At 45.4% G+C, this 22,139-nt stretch overlaps 8 protein-coding genes across 11 annotated transcripts; 4 read left to right on the top strand and 4 right to left on the bottom strand.

The window, feature by feature from the left end:
* The first annotated feature begins 151 nt into the window (after nt 1-151).
* On the top strand, nt 152-4,829 carry LOC116801694 (inositol polyphosphate-5-phosphatase A). Of its 4 annotated transcripts, XM_032722794.1 has the most exons (9): nt 157-343; nt 559-789; nt 982-1,161; nt 1,218-1,390; nt 1,449-1,536; nt 1,593-1,748; nt 1,806-2,045; nt 2,589-2,625; nt 4,390-4,829. In XM_032722794.1, the coding sequence occupies exons 1-9, from the start codon at nt 266-268 to the stop codon at nt 4,662-4,664; spliced, it is 1,458 nt and encodes a 485-aa protein (XP_032578685.1). In that variant the 5' UTR covers nt 157-265; the 3' UTR covers nt 4,665-4,829. The 4 variants fall into 4 exon arrangements, with proteins under 4 accessions (XP_032578683.1, XP_032578685.1, XP_032578687.1 ...); XM_032722792.1 differs by lacking the exon at nt 4,390-4,829 and having other exon boundaries at nt 152-343; nt 2,589-4,201; XM_032722796.1 differs by lacking the exon at nt 2,589-2,625 and having other exon boundaries at nt 4,390-4,536.
* On the bottom strand, nt 4,821-5,885 carry LOC6619635 (transmembrane emp24 domain-containing protein bai). Its single transcript, XM_032722798.1, has 5 exons — nt 5,634-5,885; nt 5,442-5,562; nt 5,307-5,377; nt 5,116-5,242; nt 4,821-5,053 (listed from the first exon to the last, which is right to left on the bottom strand). The coding sequence occupies exons 1-5, from the start codon at nt 5,811-5,813 to the stop codon at nt 4,932-4,934; spliced, it is 621 nt and encodes a 206-aa protein (XP_032578689.1). The 5' UTR covers nt 5,814-5,885; the 3' UTR covers nt 4,821-4,931.
* A 317-nt stretch (nt 5,886-6,202) lies between these two features.
* Nucleotides 6,203-11,418, top strand: LOC6619633 (YTH domain-containing family protein). Its single transcript, XM_002043812.2, has 10 exons — nt 6,203-6,327; nt 6,392-6,425; nt 6,596-6,617; nt 6,754-6,849; nt 6,953-7,060; nt 8,569-8,663; nt 8,748-8,891; nt 8,953-9,617; nt 9,684-10,596; nt 10,665-11,418. Exons 2-10 carry the CDS (start codon nt 6,408-6,410, stop codon nt 10,704-10,706), a joined length of 2,103 nt encoding a protein of 700 aa, XP_002043848.1. The 5' UTR covers nt 6,203-6,327; nt 6,392-6,407; the 3' UTR covers nt 10,707-11,418.
* LOC6619634 (purine nucleoside phosphorylase) lies at nt 7,317-8,373 on the bottom strand. The gene is made up of 2 exons (XM_002043813.2): nt 7,464-8,373; nt 7,317-7,401 (listed from the first exon to the last, which is right to left on the bottom strand). Exons 1-2 carry the CDS (start codon nt 8,298-8,300, stop codon nt 7,366-7,368), a joined length of 873 nt encoding a protein of 290 aa, XP_002043849.1. The 5' UTR covers nt 8,301-8,373; the 3' UTR covers nt 7,317-7,365.
* Nucleotides 11,419-11,839: 421 nt separating the features above from the next.
* LOC6619632 (telomerase-binding protein EST1A) lies at nt 11,840-15,844 on the top strand. Its single transcript, XM_032722787.1, has 10 exons — nt 11,840-12,136; nt 12,199-12,569; nt 12,636-13,085; nt 13,146-13,525; nt 13,589-13,731; nt 13,788-13,923; nt 13,979-14,074; nt 14,130-14,927; nt 15,165-15,301; nt 15,362-15,844. The coding sequence occupies exons 1-10, from the start codon at nt 11,944-11,946 to the stop codon at nt 15,502-15,504; spliced, it is 2,847 nt and encodes a 948-aa protein (XP_032578678.1). The 5' UTR covers nt 11,840-11,943; the 3' UTR covers nt 15,505-15,844.
* A 150-nt stretch (nt 15,845-15,994) lies between these two features.
* LOC6619631 (nuclear hormone receptor HR96) lies at nt 15,995-20,002 on the bottom strand. Its single transcript, XM_002043810.2, has 6 exons — nt 19,035-20,002; nt 18,910-18,966; nt 18,024-18,844; nt 16,827-17,036; nt 16,543-16,755; nt 15,995-16,483 (listed from the first exon to the last, which is right to left on the bottom strand). The coding sequence occupies exons 1-6, from the start codon at nt 19,699-19,701 to the stop codon at nt 16,283-16,285; spliced, it is 2,169 nt and encodes a 722-aa protein (XP_002043846.1). The 5' UTR covers nt 19,702-20,002; the 3' UTR covers nt 15,995-16,282.
* Nucleotides 20,003-20,236: 234 nt separating this feature from the next.
* On the top strand, nt 20,237-20,780 carry LOC6619630 (ER membrane protein complex subunit 6). Its single transcript, XM_002043809.2, has 2 exons — nt 20,237-20,454; nt 20,511-20,780. The coding sequence occupies exons 1-2, from the start codon at nt 20,322-20,324 to the stop codon at nt 20,717-20,719; spliced, it is 342 nt and encodes a 113-aa protein (XP_002043845.1). The 5' UTR covers nt 20,237-20,321; the 3' UTR covers nt 20,720-20,780.
* On the bottom strand, nt 20,766-21,971 carry LOC6619628 (beta-1,4-galactosyltransferase 7). Its single transcript, XM_002043807.2, has 3 exons — nt 21,779-21,971; nt 21,099-21,717; nt 20,766-21,034 (listed from the first exon to the last, which is right to left on the bottom strand). Exons 1-3 carry the CDS (start codon nt 21,873-21,875, stop codon nt 20,785-20,787), a joined length of 966 nt encoding a protein of 321 aa, XP_002043843.2. The 5' UTR covers nt 21,876-21,971; the 3' UTR covers nt 20,766-20,784.
* Nucleotides 21,972-22,139: the final 168 nt, after the last annotated feature.

Below are 22,139 nucleotides of genomic sequence, written 5' to 3'. Positions count from 1 at the left end.
GAAGCTTAACTATTTAATTCTTCAAGGGTATGGTATTATTCAATGTAAACGAAATAAATAAGTTTCATTTAAAAACTTTGCAGATATATACATATATATCTTTAAAATATAAACGAGTACGGTCACTCAAAAGCTGATAATCGAAATGGCCTAGTTTTCGGCAGTCGGTACGGTCACACTGCGCCTTGACTCAATTAGTATTTACAATTGGAACGCTGATAAAAAGTGAATAAGATTTTTGCATCGCAGGCGAAAGTGGGATCAAATGGACTCAGCACAGGAAGACGCGTCCAGCACGGATGTGTTTCTGGTCACGGCGAACGTTGGCAGCCTGTTCGAGGACGTAAGTGGCCGTTGGAACGGATGCGCCATGTCCACAGGGCTAGGAAGTATACATGTTTACGTACGGCCCATACATACACGATGCGTAAATCGCATATTTATGTATGGGCCCAGTGACATACATAGATATGTATATCCGAATCCGAGTTCCCAAACAAATTGGTATTCAGTACATTCAGCGCCCGCCGATAATCGAATTTCCAATCCAATTTGCAGCCGGAGAGGCTTCTGCAGCTATGGCTAAACGAATTTCTCGCCAAGATCGCTGTCGCGCAGCCCCGTTTCCTGGCCCTCCACCTGCAGGAGGTGGGCGGCAAGACGTACGAGAAGTCCATGGAGTACGTCCAGGAGTTCATCAGGTGCCTCTGCGATGCCCCCGAAATGGGCGACTTCACCTGCGTACACATCTTCATGGACGAGGACTTCAAATCGGCCGAGCACTTTACGGTGGGTGGGTGAATCGTATTTCTAGGTTAATCGGCACATCAAATCATAATCGGCGCCGAAAGCCTTTTAAAAAATATGAATTAAGTCACTGGGCTTAGTCATGATAAATGAGTCTTGAATTGACGTATCAACATACAAAAAAGTTATATCGGGTTGAACCCAATAACCACATTATTGTATTATTATTTTTAGGCCCTTGGAAGTTTGTACTTTGTGCATAAGGATGTTGCTTCTCTGAAGATCTGGAATTTCCTAACCCACAGCTGGGAAGAAAGTCTTCAAGATGTCAAGGATAAACATATCTATTCCGGAAATATTGAAACTATTGCCACCAAAGAAAAGTCCAAGTTCCCACAGCACTTCTTTCCGGAGGTACGTTTAGTGCAAATCATTAGGTACTGTTCATATTCTTACTATATTCTATTTAGTGTAAATGGTCCCGAAAGGGTTTTATGCGAACCCGATGGGAAATCAATGGCACCGTCATCGATCTAGTCAACATTCACTTATTCCACGATGCATCCAATTTGGCTGCATGCGAAAATTTCCCCTCCGTTTATTGTAAGACGCGCAGAAGAGCTCTAGTTCATACTATTGAAAGGTGACTGTTGCTGCTGCCTAATATTTTAGCTAATAATAAGTAAATATACCCTGAACAGGTTCCATTTGGACGAACAGAATGGCACTGTGCCATTTTTCCTCTTTGGTGATTTTAATTTTAGATGTGACACTGAAGGCGTTGTGAAAGTAAGTTAAACCTTTCAATCATTCCGAGCAGAAATGCTGTAATCGTTTTCACTTAGGAATTAACTGAAAACTTGACCCCTCATCGCGTTCAAAATGTCAAGAATGAGAACGTTAAGATCCATTATCGCAACTCAACTGGAAACAACGTACTTACCGTTGGAAAGAAAGAATTTAGTCATGCCGACCATCAACTCAAGTTCAAAGAAGACTGGGTAAGTAATGACATTCCTGACACAAAACACAATTACTAAGTTTCCCCTTATTTGTAGCTAAAGAAATTTGACAGAGAACTGGAGCCACTTAAAGACGTCCTAGTCGAGTATCCAATTAAGTTCGTTCCCTCGTATCCCTTCGAAGAAGACCCAGAAATGCCCACCGACTATATGTCTACGCGCTGTCCAGCCTGGTGCGACCGGATTCTGATGAGTCCCCAAGTCAATGAGATTATCCAGAGCGATGATTGGACATATGGCATGATTGGAGAAGCTGTCTGCATGGGCGACCACAAGGTAAAGTTAATTAGTAGCCCCTTTCAACTCTCCCTTTTTAGTAACTACAGGAGCAATCTAAAATGACTTACAAAACCCGATTGCCTTTAGCTCTTGCACCAATTTTGACAAATATTCTTGCTCTTCGCTATTAGAGGCTTCTTATGCTCCTTTCAAATGTCTTACACATACAGGCTGTTTCTAATTCTGCTTCCATTCCTAACAACTATGTTTCCCCTTCGGCATGGAGTCGCTTTGTCCACTTGTAGTGCGCTTACTTTATTCTTTAAAATTTACATTTAAACTTAAAGAAAATAGAAACTGTGGAGAAAATATTAGTTCTTTTTAACATCAGCACTTTACAATTCTAGATGAATCTGCAAGGATATTTAAAAGCTTCGGTTTATCGAAGTTTGAATAAGGTAATCAATTTCGTAGTATAGATTCTAATCTGCACTTAGGTCAAGCGAAATGGCAGGGAATCATATGTATATACCATTTTCTAAAGAAACTTTCTACTTCAATCGGTCTAATAATTATTATCTCTTCTTTTTTGTCATGTAGCCTGTTTACTTAACTGTCCGTCTTAAACCAAACAAAGGTACTTATAGATCTTGTGATTGCAACTACACGAATACTTACGCCAAGCCCAACAATATCTCAACATCACCACTGCCCGCAGTCAAACTGAAATACTGTCCCTACTCAAATAAGCTCTTTGAGGATATAGCGACAAGTTCAAAGTTGATCGTTGACACGGAAGCTCGCAATATGTACAATTCCCTTAATATTAGCCAAGACGCGGAGGCGAACAGAACGACTTCCTCGATCTTCCCGAATATTAGTATTAACATAATCGATTCCGACAATATCTGCATGTGCCTGTGCGCACACCTTTCTAGCAATAGTCTGCTGCAGTTCGACGACTGCAACCGAACTGGCGAGGCCATTTGCCCCATGTGCCGGAACATAATCAAGAGGCAGCCAGTGGCACATCGCTATAAGTTGCTGTCCAAGCGCCTGATGATATCGCAGGATATCATAATTAACCGAATAGACACACAGCATCTGACTACGGACTCTGAGCGACAGTACGAGGATCCGTACACCCCGGAGAGCACCGAGTCCCATTCGCCCTATCCGGAGGTCACTAGCTCCTGCACCTCCACCTCGAGCAGTTCGCGCAGTCCCTTCGAACGCAGACTAGCGACGGACAGGCCGGCGACAGAGAGCAAAGCTGGCGATTCGGATATATCGCCCTGTCCCGAAGTGCGAGATCTGGTAGCGGAGAAGCCGGCCAGAGGCACTGTTACGCCTGGTCAACTGAAATCACGGCTAGAGACTTTGAAGCGCTTATCCATCAAAGACGAAGCCCAGGATGAGGGCGAGGACGCGGTTGATGAGTCGGGGGTGGGTGGTGATGTTGAACATGTTGGCGCTGTTTGCCCCCCAAACGCTGCTCCAATGCGCCCAAAACGCCGCTCTAAAGTTATTCCTATGTGTTGTACTATCAACTAATTCCAGTTTTTTGTTATTTTTATTTATATTCTGTTGCTAAGAGAAGTATTTTAAAGCTGGCGATTCAAAATACCGCTTGTTAAAACGCTACGCATTATTTTATAGTTATTTTATATTAATTTATGTAGTAAGAACGATTCAAAGATTTCTTTGCATCTGCATGCACTAAATCCATTTACCAAAACAATTAATGGCTATGTCTGAGTCTTAGCTTCAATATTTTTTTTACTTAACTTAAGTAATGAAATCTCTATATTCTGCATCTTCGAAACTCATTTTTCAACATTAATTACTATATTGTACCAAATCGAAAGGTAAAAGTTATATTAGTTTTACAATGACCTGCGCCGGAAGCTCGAACGCCAAGGTGCACGAGATATCTTTGAATTTACGTTGTGTAAATATATATAATTGTAGACCCAATGGAATCGTGTGTAAATATGTCGAGCGAGTGTAGTTATAATCTTGAACACATGTGCATTTAAAAGCCATACCGAAATCTCTTATATTCATCTTATGTACCCTGTTCCTTTTCGCAGTGAAAGCGATTCAGCCTAAGCCCGTATTAAACTATTTCTTTGAATCTGTGTTTTAAGTATGTACATTGTTTATTATGTGTTCGTCATCTTTAAGAAAATAAATTACTTTTTTATACCTCACTTGTCTTCTTTTCTTTTTCTTTTCATTTATATATTTTACGTAAAAGTGCGATTCTTTTTCAGTTTTCTATCACTAATCAAAGTTGCCAGCGGACCGAATAAAAATTTTTGTGGATAAAGAGTCCAGCTCGCAGCACCGTTTATGAGATCTCTTCAAGTCCTATAATCCTATATTTATGCTTTTCTAGGCCCTGCGGATCCCACAGCTATATCGAAGCTACCGGAGAGCTTGGCGAACCTGGTGAATCAGGCGCTGAACGACGAAAGCCTGTGGATGGAGCAGTCCGTGGTGGACGATTCGAGTGCATCGAACAGCTCCGCGGCCAAGTCGCGCTATATATTGATGAAGAAGGGAACCACAAGTCCGTGCAAGGAAGACCCCGACGAGGCAGGCGCTTTGGCCGCCAAGAGCGACGGACTGGATACCGAGAGTGCAATGCTGCTGAAGGAAACAACCGTCTAGGGGAATCGCAACTTTTAACTTATGCCAGCTGAGCCAATAACTTGTACCGTGTGGTTTTGTGTTATGTACCTGTTATGTTAAACGCGTCCAAAACGAGCTATTTATTTGTCACACCGCCAAGGAATGTGGAGAGCAGTCGCAGTAATAAAATATACATACGTGGTAGTTGCATTTATTTCAGAAAAACGTTCAAAAGATGAAAGGATGAAATCTAAAGCAGGCATTTAAACACAGTTCCACGCACGCATTAAGACTACGGCTAGGCGACTATTCGATGAGTTTTTTGGCTTTGAAGTACCTGCGGAGGTACAGAACTTGCCACGTCGCCAAACCGAGCAGGCAGCACATGCTGAAGATGCTGAAGAACAGCACGCGGCTGTTGGTCTTCTCTGTAGGCAGAATGCGAACAATAATTAGACGGGATTCTGGGGCATTTCGTTATCTCACTTACCATTGGTATCGCGCATTTCCTCCTCCCGCTTGCGCATGAGAACGAAATCACGCACAATGGAGTCGGAGAGATCCTCCAAACGCTTAAGATCAACTTCAAGGGGCTTCAGTTTGGATGCTTCGCCAATCTGCATATGATTCAAGGATTGCAAGTCAATTAAATATGCAAAAAGGACATATAAGAGTACTTACGCCTTCGTAGCTCTTGGTCTCCACTCCCTTTTTGGTCAAGAGCGATACTTCCTGTACAACGCCGCGTTGATCTGGACAAAAATCGAAACGTTTATACATATCCGCTATAGGAGTTTATTGCAAACTATAACTTACGTGCAGGAACTTTGGATATGAAGCAGATTTCGTACGTCTCGTACACCTCGGACATGAAGCTGAACTTGCCCTTGGTGATGTGCTCCTTCTGCGACAGGATGTGTCCCTTGGTGTCGCGTGCCTGTTGGACGCAAATTGAGTGCGTTAAGTGCTTGGAGTAGGTTAAGTACGTGTACCGAGCGGAAAACTCACAATGTAGTCGATGATCTGGCCGGGTACCTCGGAAACTTCGTACTCGCCCATAACCAGTTGGTTCGCCTGGATGTCTTCCTTGAGGCACTTCTGGGTGTTCGGCGACAGCTTGAACATCACCGCATGGCTGCTCCAGGCACAGGCCATCAGTAGGCACACAATAAAAGCCGCCCTCGCCATAGCTAACAATTTAAATGTACAAAATCTACGGCTGACAAAGATGAGGTGGCTATTTTATAGAGCTGGCACAAGACCGATGTTTTGGCAATGTTATCGATGCGTCTAGAGTTTGGACAGCCCTGGTTTGGCGCAATCGGTACTAAATACTAAATAAATACTAAAAATACCGCAATTGAACTATGTCTCTAAAAAATTTTAACTCAAGTTTTTTTTAATAGAATACCATCTAATTCAAGTTCCAAGACACTTCCAAGCTTAATATGCCACCATCTCGCATTTTTATCACACAGCCGTTAAATTAGTGTTGCTAATATCGCTTTGTCTGCGCAACGCCGTTCGCGTGAAAAGTGACGGCTTCGGAAGCGTTAAGAATCCCGTCAGTGTATTGGTTAATGTGCGTGTGGTGTTAGTGTATGTGGTTCTTTAAGTAAAAAAATATATCGGAGTTTATAAAAACTTTTAAGCAACAAACTCTGCCTGCCTTGTGTTTTTATATCATTTATTTTAAAAAGGGGTAATATAGCAACGTGCAGCCAACCGAATCGGCGCCGCCATACTAAGCCATTTCCTATTTGCAGGCAAAAAGTGCAGCAAATGTCAGGCGTGGATCAGGTAATTGTATTTTGCATACACACATATGTACATATGCTCGATTCGATTTATGTCGGGATTTCGCAGGAAGATTTTCCATTGTTAAGCAGCGATTATTGTTCGGATATAGAGTGGCTGACAAGCGATACGATACGATAAGTGTATTAACCTGCGTTGCGTTTCCGTTTCAGATGAAAATACCAGGAAACACAGGTATATAACCTACCACCACAGACAGAGCGTTTTCCCATAGACAGGAACTACTCGACGGCCGAGTTTTCGATCGTATTTCTTGCTTAATGTGCGGTTTTAATGCGATTTTCTCTGTTTACCATGCCCCACAATGCAGCTAAATCGGTCGAGGAGCGCAACATACCATGGAGTCAGCAAGTCGATGAGGCCTCGTACGAAAATCTATCCTCTCCCACTCACGATGAAGTCTCTGGTGAGTTCTTCGACTAAAATAAATAAATGGATTCCCAAAAGCCAGCTAACCCATGTCTATTCCGAATCCTCCACACCGCACCTTCCACCCTCCACCCACCCAGGCAACGACAACTCCATGCAATTCCAATATCCGCCGTTCAACTTCAAGGAGAATTGCAACACTCCATGGAATAATATGAACAAGGGCCGAAAGGCGAACGCCAACCATGGTATGTATAGCAGTTTTTTTTTTTTTTTTTCACCCAGCACTTGACTTGCACTCGGCGCGTAATCGTTCTCACTAACTGGTTTTTCGACTCTGCGAATATGCATAAGTCGGTGCACCGGAAAGTCGGGATTAGTCCGATTAGCTTCCGATTGGATTCACTTGGCTCTTTGTAGCTTATAATCTAGCATAATTATCTCAGGTCAAGATAAGTAGCTTTGCGCCATTGCATAGAACAATCCAAAACGAACGCTAATATAATTTATATTTTCATAATTTTTTAAACAATACCTTTCACAAGACCGACCATCATTTACTATTAGCAAAGTTGCTGCACACCAGAAACTAAGGAAAATTGGTTTTAGAATCAATTTTATATATGTAAGTTGCATTGAAATCAACGCTACCTTTGCCTTAAGAATATCCTCGGCCCAATCCTCGGCAGCCATATTCCGAATAGCCGTGGTCAGGACCTTCTGGAGGTTTTCGGATTGCTTCTTGAAGATGTAGATGATTTCATGGGTGGTTGCGTTCGGCTGCTTGGCGCACCAGCACTCCATGTTGGTGACCAGACCCAGCGAGGCGTACGGAATGCCCGCCTCCTTGGCCAAAATGGCCTCGGGACACAGGGTCATGCTCAGCAGATCGGCGCCCCACTTGCGGAACATATTGTTTTCGGCCACGGTGGAGTAACGCGGTCCTTCGAGAGTGAGCACCGTGCCGCTGGATCCCGTCGGGAATCCCAGCTCTTCGGCGGCACTCAGAAGGTGCTGCCTGGTGCGTTCGCAAAAGGTGGGATTCATGGGCACGTGACAGACGCCCAATGGACTACCCACGGCGCCGTCGTAGAAGGTCTGAGCACGCCTGGACGTATAATCTATCACATCGTTGGGCACCACCAAGTGACCCGGCTGGAAGGTGTCCCTCAGCGAACTGAACGTATTGGTCACCAGGATGTGGGTGCAGCCCATCTTGCGCATGGCCCACACATTCGCCCTGTAGTTAATGTTGCTGGGCATGATGTCGTGGTTGCGGCCATTGCGCGATAGCAGGCACACATTGACGCCTTCTATCTGGCCATCGATGATCACATCGGATGGTTTTCCAAACGGCGTGCATACTGCATACTCCATGCGCTCCGCCAAGTAGATGGGCTTGTCCAGATTGGCCTCTCCAATTATGCCAATTTTGATGGGGATGGTGTCCTTCTCAAGTTCGCTCTGCACTTCTAAATCCGCCTCCATTGCAAATGTAAATTTGGATAAATTTCGTAAAATCTGCTTGCCAGAAAGTAAAACAAAAACGAAATGTTATTCAAGTTGCTGTGCCTCCTTAAATTTGTATAAATGCATTTTCACCCACAGATAACGCAAGTTTCTTTGGGTGTTTCAAGAAATCATAAACTCGAAGTGTGAAGGTTTAGCGTATGTAAATAATTAATGTAATGTTTGTCTAAGCAATCAAACTTTCTTGAAGATTGTTCTGACATGTAGTCCTTCACGATATTTGTAGATTCATATAAACGACATGGACATAGTATTCCCAATAACACACGACGCGACGAGCATCAAGTAAATCCTTGGAATTCCAGGAAGCCAGCAGCACAGGTACTTAAAAACATAATTTATTTTCTATATTGAAACCATATTTGGAATGAATGTTTAATGTTTACTTTTCGTAAAACCCCTAAGTCGTTTCGAAATGAGAACGATCAGCCGTCTACAAAACTGGACAACAGAACAAGCGATGAAGCACAAAATCAAGAAGTTGTCGCCGCTCCCAAGAAGACAACCTGGGCCTCGATTGCCTCCCAGCCAGCCAAACTAACATCCAGAGTGAGTACCTGACTCCTTGGGCCACCGGGCAACACCACTTATATCCTGTCTACGTTCACAGGCAGCGTCCACCACTTCCAACAGCAAGAAGAAGGGACCTGGCATGCCACCACCACCCATGGTTCCGGGAAAGCACAATTTAGATGTTAACGTATGGGATTTGCCGAACAACAAACCACCTCCTGTACCATCTCCACCCTCGCCGATCGACTTGGGCTATTCCGATTTGAGTTCTGACTTCTCCATATCGAGCAACACGGCACCGCCGTTGGGCGCACGAGCCGAGAAAGTGCACAAGGACACTGAGAACTTTCTGAAATACGAGCACAAGGGCTTGGGAAATAACAATAACTTCAGCAGAGCCAAGGTTTCGCCCACGGGACCAGTTCGCAGGAATCTGGGACCCCAGCAGCCTGTCCACCATGCCGCCCCGCGTCCTGCGACCAATGCCGGTTCATTTGGCCCACCGAACGCCAGACGACACGACGGCGGGCCGCATCCAAGCCGGAACTCGGAGCGCTCGGGCAACTATTCCAGTTTCCGCGGCAGCGAGTTTGAGAGTGCTTCTAAGTTCGAATACCGCGACGAGAACCAATCACGACCGGTGGAAGCCACATCTGCAACCGAAGAGGTGCCTGTCGATTCCCAACTTGTGTTGGACGAATTAAAAGACAAAAACAATTACAACCCAAAAGTTTTGGACTTGAAAAAAGCCGGATCAGCCAGGTAAATTAGCTATATTTGATTTTAATGGTGGTATTCGTATACTGATGCTTACTTTTCTCCTCTCAGATTCTTTGTCATCAAATCGTATTCCGAAGATGACATCCACCGCAGTATAAAGTATGAGATTTGGTGCTCAACCGATCACGGCAATAAGAGATTGGACGATGCCTTCAAGGAGCGACACGAAGAGGGCGGCAACATCATGCTGTTCTTCTCTGTGAATGGATCTGGCCATTTCTGCGGCATGGCGCAAATGATGACGCCGGTCGACTACAACTCAACGTCGAGCGTCTGGTCGCAGGACAAGTGGAGGGGCAAGTTCAAAGTGAAATGGATATATGTCAAAGATGTGCCTAACGGAATGCTGCGTCACATTCGACTGGAGAACAATGAGAATAAGTCGGTGACGAACTCGAGGGACACCCAGGAAGTGCCCAACGACAAAGGCATCGAAGTGCTGCAGATTTTGCACTCGTACAACCATTCAATGTCCATATTCGATGACTTCTTCCACTACGAAAAGAAGCAGGAGGAACAGGTCTCCTCGAAGCGTCCGCCAATGCATGGGCCCGATGGCAACAACCACGCGCCGGCCCCACTCGCCCGCAGCTTCAATCGCCAGGCGGACGACAAGGACAGGGATCGCGACGGACGCGGCGGCATGTCACAAAAGCACTTCAATTCTGGAGGAGGAGCTGGTTTCCGTAATCCAGGCCATAGGGGCGGCGCCGGCAGTGGCGGATCACACAACAATTACAGCGAGTATCGTCGAGGCTTCGACATCCATAAATCAAGCAGCGACTATCAGTTCAAGGATCGCGATGGGCAGGACTTTGACAGAGAAAATGACTTTGGATCCCACTACGGGTCCAATAACCGAAAAAATGAATATCAACACAATAATACGAACAAGGCCAGGTTAAAAACCCGAGATCGTGATTTTAGTACTGAACAAATTAAAATCGGCGTGCGCTTTAAGGTGGGTTCATTCGCATTTATTAATTTAACAATTAACTAATTATTGGAATCGAATTTGTTTGCTTGCAGGACACGGACAAGGATAAAATGCGAAGCAATGAATATTCATAAATTTACTGAGCTGCTGCGGTAGAATTCTTTTTTAAATGATATTGAATGGACTCCCACAATCCGTTGAATTGCTTAGAGACGTTAAATTATAATTTTTAGATTTTTTAACCATTGCGTGTACAAGATAAAATCCCGATTCATGGCGAGCATATAAAACGAACATGTGGGATCTAGGATTAACGATTAAAGTATGATAACATTTTTACGTAATTATTTATTACAATATTTATATAAATCTATTGACGCTCACATTGAACAGTTCATAAAAAATTAATGATCGATTTTGCCGATATATATACAACATTTATAAACACCAAGGAGTCTGCTTCAGCCATTCCTTGTAGTTGCACTGTAACAATTTATACAACTTATTTGAATCTAAAGTGTACACGACTTATGTATGTATAATATAATTAAAGTAACCAATCCATCAATTACTCATTGACTAATCTACCAACATCTCTCGACACATAAATGCGCTATTTGTAAGAGATTGATCGAAAACTTACCTTTCCAACCAGCTTAAAATAGTATTTTCTAAATAATACTTACACGTAAAGCAAGCAATATGGGCCGCATATTATTACTTTCACAGCGCTATCCAATAATTATACGTTAGTGGAAGACTGAAACAGTATAATAAACGAAGTCATGTACGTAACAAAATTAAGCCCAACAAAACATGCAAACATAAAGAGAACTCATACTCAAACTGCAACGACTTTTCTGATTAAAGAGCTATCATTTTTAGTTTGAAATTAAATGCAAATAGAAGGCTAAATAAGAGGCAGAAACAAAGGATCTTGGTTTTGTAATCTGCGACAAATGAAATAGGTAAGTACAGTTCAGAGGTCAAAATGAAAATTTCGAATTTTCCATGTTTAAGTGTACCTTTAGAATTCCACTTCATCTTGGGAAATGGCTTATTTTGTCGCTAAATTAGAATTGCAGATCGATTATCTCTATATATGTTTCTATATGTTTAAAAATCAAGCATTCCGGTCAAAGAAAATCAATTCTAAAGCAAACGTTCAAAAACATTTGGCATTCAAATCTGGCGCTAAGAAAATGCGATTGCCAGCAGTTCAAACAGCATTGTTAGCGGTTTGGTCACACTCATCCGCATTGGCCAACGGCCACACTGGTGATCTAAAGATTTTTCGAGGCGTAATTTACACTCTACACATTTGACAAACTTCCAAGGGATAAATGCAACAGCAAAAGCATCGTTTAAAATATGAGTCGAAAGGGAACGCGAGAACAAAATGATATATCGCTGATAATTGGGACGCTGCCGAAACGCCTGCAGAACAAAATCGCGGCCAGCTGCAGCCACGCATCAGCAGCGGCAACAACAACAAAGGCGTTGGAGACGGAAAACGCTGAGAATGCGGAGCCCGTGGCTACGACAGCGAATGCTTCAAGGCCAGGTGAGTGTTTGCATGACGCATCACAATAGGTTCGTCAATAACATCTCTCGATTTCGCAACAGGCGAAATCCTGAGCAATGCGAGCACAGGAGGAGGCAAACCCGATGTCCAGGCAAAGCATCCCGTTTTGGATACCAGCGGGAAAATGGCGCGGGAGGGCGGGATTCCAGGCATCCTGCGCGTGTCCACCTCGGTGGCGTGCGAGGGTAACAGGAACGGACAGGGTCAGGGCAAGAACAAGAGCGGAAACAGTGCTCGGCGCAGGGGTCGCAAGGACAAGGAGCACGCTACGCAGTCGCCAGTGACGCGCACGCGCTTGACCACCGAGCATCCGGATTGGTTTGAGCCGCTGTTGGGTCTGCCCCATACCAAGAATATAGTCCATCTGTACGATCAGCTCATGGTCCTCAATCAGAGGAATCTCATACTGATAGTAAGTATATATAGCTGGGCAACAAAAGCCACCGCCACTAAACAAACATCATGTAATCTCGCCCAGAACTGGAAGAACTTCTGCTACATTCACGACCAGCTGCAGTACGCGTTCAAGCAACTTCTTCTGGAGCAACTTAAATTCGTTTGCGAGCACAAGGTTGATGTCTTCTTTTGGAAACTTCTCTTCTACAATGTGCGGTATTACCTGAAGGGCCAGCAAACGGACCAGGCGCACACACATACGCTCCTTTTGATCGAACAGGCCACCAAGTTTTACCGCATGCTCTACGAGAAGGTGATGGCCAAGTGCGTGTCATCGTCGCGTCGCGACAGCGCACTTAAGGTGGTGGCCCAGAGACTGCTCATCTGTCTGGGCGATCTATCGCGCTACCGGGTTAGCCATGTCAAAGCCACAGATTACATGGAGGCGGCCAGGTACTATCAGCGGGCGCAGGAGCTGGTACCTGGCAACGGGGCACCTTTCAACCAGCTGGCGGTCATATCCATTTATCACGTAAGAAAAAACTAAAAAGAATTTTTGATTGTAGTTTTAATCTTTATATTTACCCTTCAGCACAACCGCTTCGATGCAGTTTATTACTATGTCCGTAGCTTGTTGACTTCGAACTCCATTCAATCTGCCAAGGAAAGCCTGTTGGATTTATTTGATGAGATTCGGCGGAAGTACGAGGAGACCGAGATGAAGCAATCTCCCATGCACTATGCAGCTGGATCGAAGAATCAAAAGTCGAAGCAGATGCGCAAGGAGGTATGGATCTATCCGGATGGGATCAGACGCCTACATCGCACCGATGACAAGGGCAACAAGACGAAGGGCAACAAGGCCACTATTGCAGAGGTCAATCGTTACGAGGAGATGCCGCCGGAGGAGATTCTGCCTCGCATTGTGTCCCTCTATCTGTACTTATTAGGCAAACTCTACACCGGCACAGAGTGAGTATATTTAAAGTGAAAGTTGAAAACCGATGAGTTACTTAACTGTCGAATCGATTACAGTGTGGACTCGTTGTACCCGCTGCTAAGGAAACTGCAAATCCAAATAGGCGTCGCTCTTAGGCACAAAAACCTGTTGTCACGCTCCAAACTGCTAAAAATAGTGGCACTCAACTTTTTCGTCGTCGAGCACAACAAACGCAAAAGTATGAACGATAACGCCTAATCGTGGTAAAACTTAATGCTTTCTATTATTGTATAGCGTCACGCCGCGAGATGCGTTATCACAGCTTCAATTTTGCCAACTCATTCTTTGGACTCATGATGAAGAAAACGAACCAGCTGCTGGCTGGTTTTGTAGAGGATTCCACAAATGTCCAGTGTCTTCCAGAAGAAGAGTAAGCTAAAATGACCCTTGTTTATTTATCTTTGCTAATTAATCATTCATTTCAGCTTTATGACTGTGAACACATACCTCCAGTTCGTAAATGTTTATGTACATTGGTTGAGCATCAGCTTGGACGTTTGGGAACCCGTCAGATCGGAAGAGTATGTATTTAATTAAATGCCTTGGATCAGTTTTTCATAAACTCCAATATTGCAGACACTCTTTCATCGATTGCTGGGCTGAGCTAACTATCCTTTTTGACTACATTGAATGCTTGATGGGAAAGCACAAAATTGAGAAACACGAAATACTGTTGGATGAGGATGTGGCTCTTAGCGGTTTCACTCCGTTGGGTCGTGAAACGCTGAGCACGGACTATCTCAAACGAGGATCCGAACGTCTTCAGTTTTTCGAACGTGTTCGTAGGATTGGCCAGTTCCAGGAATACTACGTCCAGCACCAAGAGGCTCTACAGCAGCCGTTGGAATCGAGCTTCACTGTCGAGCACTTAAACGCAGCGATGAAGAACGCATTGGAAAGCTTTGATGCTGAAAGTTGTGGTCTTGCGGCGAACGTTTCAAAGATTCAGTGTAAAGCCGTTGAGGAATTGTTGTGTCGTGCAACTGATTCCGATGTTTCCGAGCTGTGCAAGCTGAAAAAAGAGCTTGAGGCCAAGGCTAGGGTTAAGCAAATGTGCACCAGCAAGCTGGAGGACATTCTCAAGTTCGTGGACACTAAAATATACATCGAGGTGCGACCGCGTTATCTTCTGCCGGATACCAACTGCTTTATCGACTGCCTTGAAGACTTTGAAAAACTCTCCACGGAGTTTAAACGCTACACACTTATTATACCACTGACAGTGGTTAAGGAACTGGATGGCCTATCCAAGGGCGTTAAGTTGGACTCGTACCGCAGTTCGAAACAGACGCAGCGCATCCACCATTTTGACGAAGTGTCGTCGCGGGCCAAAAAGTCGCTAGAGTTCATCAAGTCGGCCAAAGGCAATGTGAAGTAAGCTATTGTTAATTATATTTCGCGCGTCAGCTAATAGTTCCTTTATTATTGATATCTGATAATGGGTTTACTAGCGATTAGCTATTTATAATTCTGTCTAGTTTGTTGGTTGCTATTGAGATAGAAAAAACGTTTCCTGATAATGTATTGAAATTATATTTTTAAATCAGTAGCCATAATAGTTCGGACGGTTTTTCCTGCTGATCAATAATGTCTTATCGATTTCTTTTCTAGATGTGCTACCACAAAGGGCTCGTTTGTCAATGCTTCGGTGTTTGCCCTAGTTGAGGAGGAGTATCTGTCCAATGACGACAAGATTCTGGCAACGGCAATGGCTGTCTCGAAAACGGCAAAATCCGAACAATGCACAGGTGAGCTGCTTGCGTTAAGTTTCCTTTCTGATACCATTTGTAACTAAAACTCTTTCGCAGATGGCAAGTGTTTCATTCAAACGGAATTGGTGCTCATTACCACCGATCGTAATCTGCGTGTGAAGGCTCTTTCTCGCAACTTGGCCGTCAGCGCGTTGGATGAGTTCCTGCAATGGGCCAAGGATTGCCGCGAATCAACCTGAAAGCCGATTTGCGCGGCGAGTGGACCAGATAACAATTGAAATGAACTTGCCACAACGCACAGTGGTGGTGCGGAGCGAGCTCGACCTATTATATTACCTACATTATACATAAATGACTATGTAAGACGGGGTCGGCAGATGCGGACACATACGCTGGCTGCGGATACGGATACGTACACGACGTGGATTTCTGAGGACTGGTTGCGGGTACACATGCGCGGATGCTGTGGTGTTTCCCCGGGTTGATGCTTTGACGAAGCGCATCTTCTTTGTTTTTTCCTACTTCAAATTTTCATTTTGTGACTTTCGGAATAAAATCATTTTGGATTGTTGTTCAAAATCGCTCGTTTGTGTAATTTGTCCTGGAGGTTTCGAAATTGATAGATCCATTCAAATAGAAAATAATATGAGACATTTTAATACCACTCGTTCAAAGTCAGTTTATTTTTTCGTCTTTTTTCCTTTTTCCACAGAACCCCACGCTTTCAAATTAGTTATTGCATTATCGTTTAGTTTATTTGAAACTAGGTAAACGGTGTACATTACATATAGATTGTGTTGCTTTGCACTTGGTATCCTAAATATGCTCTCTTTGATGTAGAAATATAAAATCTATGCAGTATATGCAAATCTAACAATCACATTCGATTAAAATCTAACATTACAAGCGACAAGATAAAACAGACATCAACAACAACAACAACTACAGCTTGTTGACCATTAATCATTGGGCATCGGCGTGGCCATGGGCATTAAATGCCCGACACGCATCGGTTGTCTAGTGATTTTTCAAATCGAATATTTCACGCAGCAAGGGCTCCACCTGGGATGGGTTAACATTCAAATAGACATTAATTATGAACTTGTTCAGACGCTCCACATCTGAAATCTTTTGGATTAGCTTGATAAACGCGTTTCTCGCCTCACAGCCAGAATAAACACTCTCCAGATATCTTCGCAGAAGATAATAGTAGGAATTCTATCGAATGCGAGAAAGTTAGTAGGCCTGCAGTATGAAGGTATCAAGTGCTAACTCACCTGTTCCAATCTAATCACGTCTTTGTGTATCACTCGCGATCGAGCCGAGGTAAAAAGGACAATGGCGCACATGATCAGGATTATGTTCTCGTCCATGCGCCACTTCTCGTCAAACGTTGTGATGAACTTCTGGTGCTCCTCGTAGATATTGCCTTCGGCAAACTTGAGCAGGTCAGTGCGTATGTTGCCCATGTTCTCTTTGGTATGGGGTACCTGTAGGAGCACATTGTATCATATCATTTAAGTCTAATAGAATATTTAGTTATTTAATTAAGGCTACGTACCTTCCAGGCGGCGCGATTGTCGTCGTAAATCATGACGGAGCGCATTATCATCATTTCTGTGCAGCCACCTTTTAGTAGGGCCACCTGGTCCTCCTGGCACATGTCACGGAATGCTGTAATCTTCTTGGCCATTTTGATAAGCCGCTTGATGGCCACCGCCGTCAGATTGATCAGCTGCAATAGCTTTGGGTTGTGGCGAGTGTCGTCGGGCTGTGGTTGACAAAAAAAAAATAAAATGGAAAAGAACGCACAGGTGGCCATTATTATCGCCATAATCGTAAAGGCTTCTCCCTGGAACGTGACTCAATCGAATGGCGGAGCACTGCTTATCATAGCGCCCAACACCTGGCTGCTCCATATATTTCGTCAAAATTGTATCGTTTTTCCTAATTAACAATACTGAAATGTGCTAATTGCGATGAGGCAAAATCGGTAAACAGTCTAAGCGACAATAAACGCCCAAATCGACTGCTGGCTGGAGACTCATGAGCGCCTGCTGGCGCTCTTGATAATGGTTGATAATGTCACAATTGGCACGCCCAGAGGCTGATAAAGCCACTGTCTGCTCGTTCTTGGCAGACCAGAAGTTCTGATTGCATGAAAGCTAGGGTGGCTCGATTAATGGGACAACAGTTCCTGGAGCTGATGAATCATTATTGGATAATTCCAAATCATTTTCCAGGGGAACTAGAGGTCGATCGAAGGTGTTGACACATCTTTAAAAAAAAAGATTAAGCTGAAGATATGTTTAAATGCTCAGCAAGAAGTAAGCAAACTTTGTCTGGTTTAAGGTCTTAGTTTAAGGCCAATTTTCGTAATCAAGTATACACATAAAGGCACTTGCTCGCAAAGTAGATCTTAACTAGACCCAGTCGCATGACTTTAAATTCATTAACCCTCTGGGGGAAAATAGCTTAGCGGGTTCGATCACTTTTCTTTGCTCCAAATCGGAGCCACCCCATTAAAAAGTGTGTTTACATTTGGTAGGCGAGCATTGCTGGGACCCCAGAAACGTGCTGGCGAAGATACGGCCCATAGGCCAACATCGAGAGACGCACTGAATCACCGAATGACTAAAAAGTGCCAGGTGCCGTGTGTACATATATCGCCGCTCGCACACTCAGATTAGATAAGCCGTGGTGTTGGAGCTATAAATGTAGGAAGACCGATAGGCTAATACCGTGGGCTGTTGGTTACCTTAATGCGATCATCGCCCATCATCAGGACGCTGAGGTCCTCGTCCACGGGATCATAGAGAGCCTCGCTGGCCAGTCGCAGCTCCCGCAGCTTCATTTGCTCCGCCTCGTTCAGCTCGCGATCCAACTGCTGGGTGGATGTGGCGCAGATGGGCTGCTGCAGGTGTGGCTGGCTATTGTTTGAAGCCTTATTGCATCCACCATACGTGGACTGAGTGCCGTAGGACATCTCCTCCTTGACGCGCGATGCCGCTTGCTGTATGCTATTGAAGGCCTGGTACTCAATGCGGATCACCTCGGATAGCACCGATTCGATTGAGTTAATGCTAAAATCGCTGTCCAGACTGGGCTCATCGTTGTAGTTGGTCTGCATGAAGGTCTTCAGATCGAAGTCCGGCGAGTTGGCTATGTAAGGCAAGGGGTGGCTACTCGATGTACTGGGCTGCTCCCCGACGGGCGATTGGTACTGCAGATCCCCGGCAGCATCATGTGGCGAAATTGGCGGACTGTTGCCCAGCATGCTTTGAATGACAGTATCTGCTCGCTCCGCCGGCGCTGGAGGCTTCACCGCCGGCTCCTTGTCCAGCAATGGCTTGCGATCTGCTGTCTGCTGGGCTGCGTTCGTACCGCCGCCGCTTAGGATTCGGTTGAGGATGCGCAACGCCTCCGCTGGGGTATTCATGAACTTGTTCATTATATCGATGGCGTCCTCCGGCGAGTGCATCAAGTTCTGCATGAACTCCACCACGTCCGCGGGCGAATCAACTATCTTTGAGATAATTTCAACGCCGTCCGTGGGTGAGCTCATGAATTTGGTGAATACTGCGTATTTAAAATAACACGGAATGTAAAATTAAGTTTAAAACCACAAATCTTAAAACTCTAACCTGTCAGCGCGTTAAAGGGCGAGTTCATAAACTTTGAAATGATCTTGAGGGCGTCGCCTGTAAAGATTCAAGTAGTTCATAGGTCAGCGGAGAAGGCTAAACGATGAAATCTTGTCTGCACCCACCTGGATAGTCGATCAAATGCGACACCAGCCTCAAGGCGTCCTTTTGTGAGCTGATTACCTTCTCCATCACCGAAATAGCCTCTTTTTGCGTGCGCATCAACCGGTTGATGGCCTGCGAGGCCCGATCCGGGTCGGATACGATCTGCTCGACTATCTTCTCGGCGGTCATCTGCAGCGGATTGACCTGTGTGCCCGGCGAACTGGCCTGTCTGCCGGAGCACCCATTGGCACCGCTGTCCGCCGAGCCGCAGCTCTGTGAGTCCTGTGACCCCGAGTAGTGGTCAAGGTTGCTGCTGCTGCTGTCCGCCGGCGCTTTGTGATCCCGTTCCTCGCCGCCATCGGCGTCGCATGCATCCGTGCCGTTCTCCATGAGACGTCGCTTGGCCCGATTGGTCTCGATCTTGCGCCGCTTGATCAGCTTGTCCTCCTCGGACATAATGTTCTCACTCTTCATCCCGATGTCCAGGCACTTGCGCAGGCGACATTTCTGGCAGAATCGGCGGGTGACCACAGTGATGTCGCAGTTCTGGTTGAAGGGGCAGGTGAACTGCTTCTTGGCCAGCGCGTTCCGTCGGAAGAACGCCTTGCAGCTCTCGCAGGTGACCGCATTGAAGTTGTAGCCCAGCGCCTTGTCCCCGCACACCGCGCAGTTCTTTGGCGGCGACATTTCGACGGTGGCAGCTTTCAATTAGGGCCCTCTGATTGATTTTTTAATTGCCCCTCTCCTGGTGGTGCGGTGGAGCAGCTGCTGGCGGTGGAGGAGGCGCTGGGTGGGTGGTTTTTATGGAGTGGTGTGTGGTTGGGCAGGAACTCCGCGAATCAGAACAACTGTCCGCGCGACAGCATAGCAGTTATTACCCACGTTAAACGCACGAATTGCACGCAGATTCGGCAGCTCGCGTTATCACCACATATTTTAATGAATTACTGTCCGTCCGAGCGCTCCAGCCCAATCCCAATAACAACAATCTACGTGCCCGGGCGAATGGCAAACGCAATTGTGAGCCATTGTGTGGCCATCGATGCACAGAGCGGTGAGAATAAATATCCAATGCAGCAAATTATTTAAATCTATTTCATATTGTATTAAACTTCATTCTTGAACGTTAAGCAGCTCATCAGTTTATCTCGGAAAACTTACAAAGAATATTTATCCTGAAAAAATCGCTAGTGAATTTTCCCAGTGCATAGTTATCGGCACCAATCGATAACGCAATCGACATACAATCGAATTTCACAGCCGGGGAGATTTTTGCTAGAAATTAAAGTAGAATTTAATCAAATAAAATGAATCGAGTGAAGACCACACAGTCCAAGACTGGCGAAATCATCGCCTACAGCGAGAGTGCCATCCGGAACAACATATCCGCCGTGGAGTACTGCCGCACATCGATGGCCGCCATCTCGGGCTGCGCTGCGGGTAATTGGCTCCAATTGATGGTGAACCAACTTAGTTAATGTCCCACCAATTCGCAGGTATTCTGGGCCTGAGTGGTACGCTGGGATTCCTCTTCTACTTCCTGTCTGTGTTTGTGCTCTGGATTCTGGTGCTTGTGAAATCGGGCACCCAGTGGCGCAAGTTCTTCATTAACCGCAGAAATCTGCTGACCAATCAGTTCATGGGCGGCCTTTGCACCTATGTGCTCTTCTGGACATTCCTCTATGGCATGGTGCACGTGTATTAGCGCATTTACAAATCAAACACATTAATAGCGAAATAAACATAGGATCTTTGGTTTAACACAACCCATCAGGTTTGTACCGCCGATGCAGCCGCTGCCGTTCCGGAGCAGTCGCACCAAGGCGTTTTATTTACATCACAATCGAGCAAAATGTTGAGGATGGTCACCGCCACCTGGTCAATGAGCATCTCATGCACCTTGAGTATTTTGTACTTCACGTTGTCCAGGCCCGTCTTGTGGTCCCGCTTGCGGGTCATCTCCTTCTGGTTGAAGCACTTCTGGGTGTCCCGCTTACGATGATGGCGGTTGTGAATATGGCTGAGGTTCAATGACAAAAATCATTAGTCCCGTCGAGTTGCGGACGCCGGAGCACTGGTCTCACCTGAATGTATCATTAGTGCCAGTCTTAATGTTCTGCGGCCGCGTCACCTGCAATCCTGCATCTCTGATTCGCACGAAGAACTCGTCGTCCTCCAATCCCCAGCCCCAGTACTGATTCGACATGCCGTTCATCTGTTTAAAGTGCTCGCGTCGCACCAGCAAGATTCCTCCGACGAAGTTATCATAGTGGTATTTGGGATGCAGCTTCGGTCCGGCGATGTGCAGTGGTCCCAAACTACTGGGATACTCATAGTGCAGATTGTCATTCAAGGGCAGCAAGTCCACGTCGTGCATGGCAATGTAATCGTACACATCGCTAGCAAACTGGAAACCCACGTTGATGAGAGAGGCGCGATTGAAGCGGAACCTGTCCACTTGGTTCAGCACAAAGATGTGGTGCGCCACGCCCTGCCGCTTCAAAAAGGCGGTCATGTGCGGCACGAACTGAAGGAGTTCCTCAAATCGGTCCCGGAACGGCACCAGCAGTGCCATCTTGTGTGCGGACGCGCCGTGGTCATGTGGCTGTGGCTGCTTCTCATCCGCTGCCTCTTTCTTTATCACGGTTACTCCTCCTTCACCGGCAAACTTGGCCAGCGGATTGGAGAGCGGGCACACGCAGTCTATTAAAAGAGCGGTTCCGGATCAGTATTTATAGCAAGCGTTCATGTTTCGCAGACGCACCTGATCCCAATGGCATGAGACTGAGCACCGCAATCCCGCCCAGGCAGAAGGACAGGCCGCAGACGAAGACCCAGTTTATGGTGGATATATTCACCATTTGGAGCCGCTTTTATACCGAAGTCCAGTGGTTTGAACGAAGTCGGGCCATAGGCGGAAAATATTATAAACTTTTTAGCTGCCGGTTGGAAGTGTGCCCGCTGCTGAACCGTTTAAAAATACCACAACGTAGAAATATATTCGATTGCTCGATTGGAAGACATCGAATTTCCCGCTTAAAAAGGTGAGCTATAACGACTTTTTAAAAATTTAACTAAACTATAAAGGAATGTTTAAAAACACCGAGCGAGCAATCAATTACTTT

Source organism: Drosophila sechellia, chromosome 3R, assembly GCF_004382195.2.
Source record: "Drosophila sechellia strain sech25 chromosome 3R, ASM438219v1, whole genome shotgun sequence".
NCBI classification, from domain to species: Eukaryota; Metazoa; Arthropoda; class Insecta; order Diptera; family Drosophilidae; genus Drosophila; species Drosophila sechellia.
Note: the sequence above shows the minus strand (reverse complement) of the source record. Positions and strands in the feature narration are given on the sequence as shown.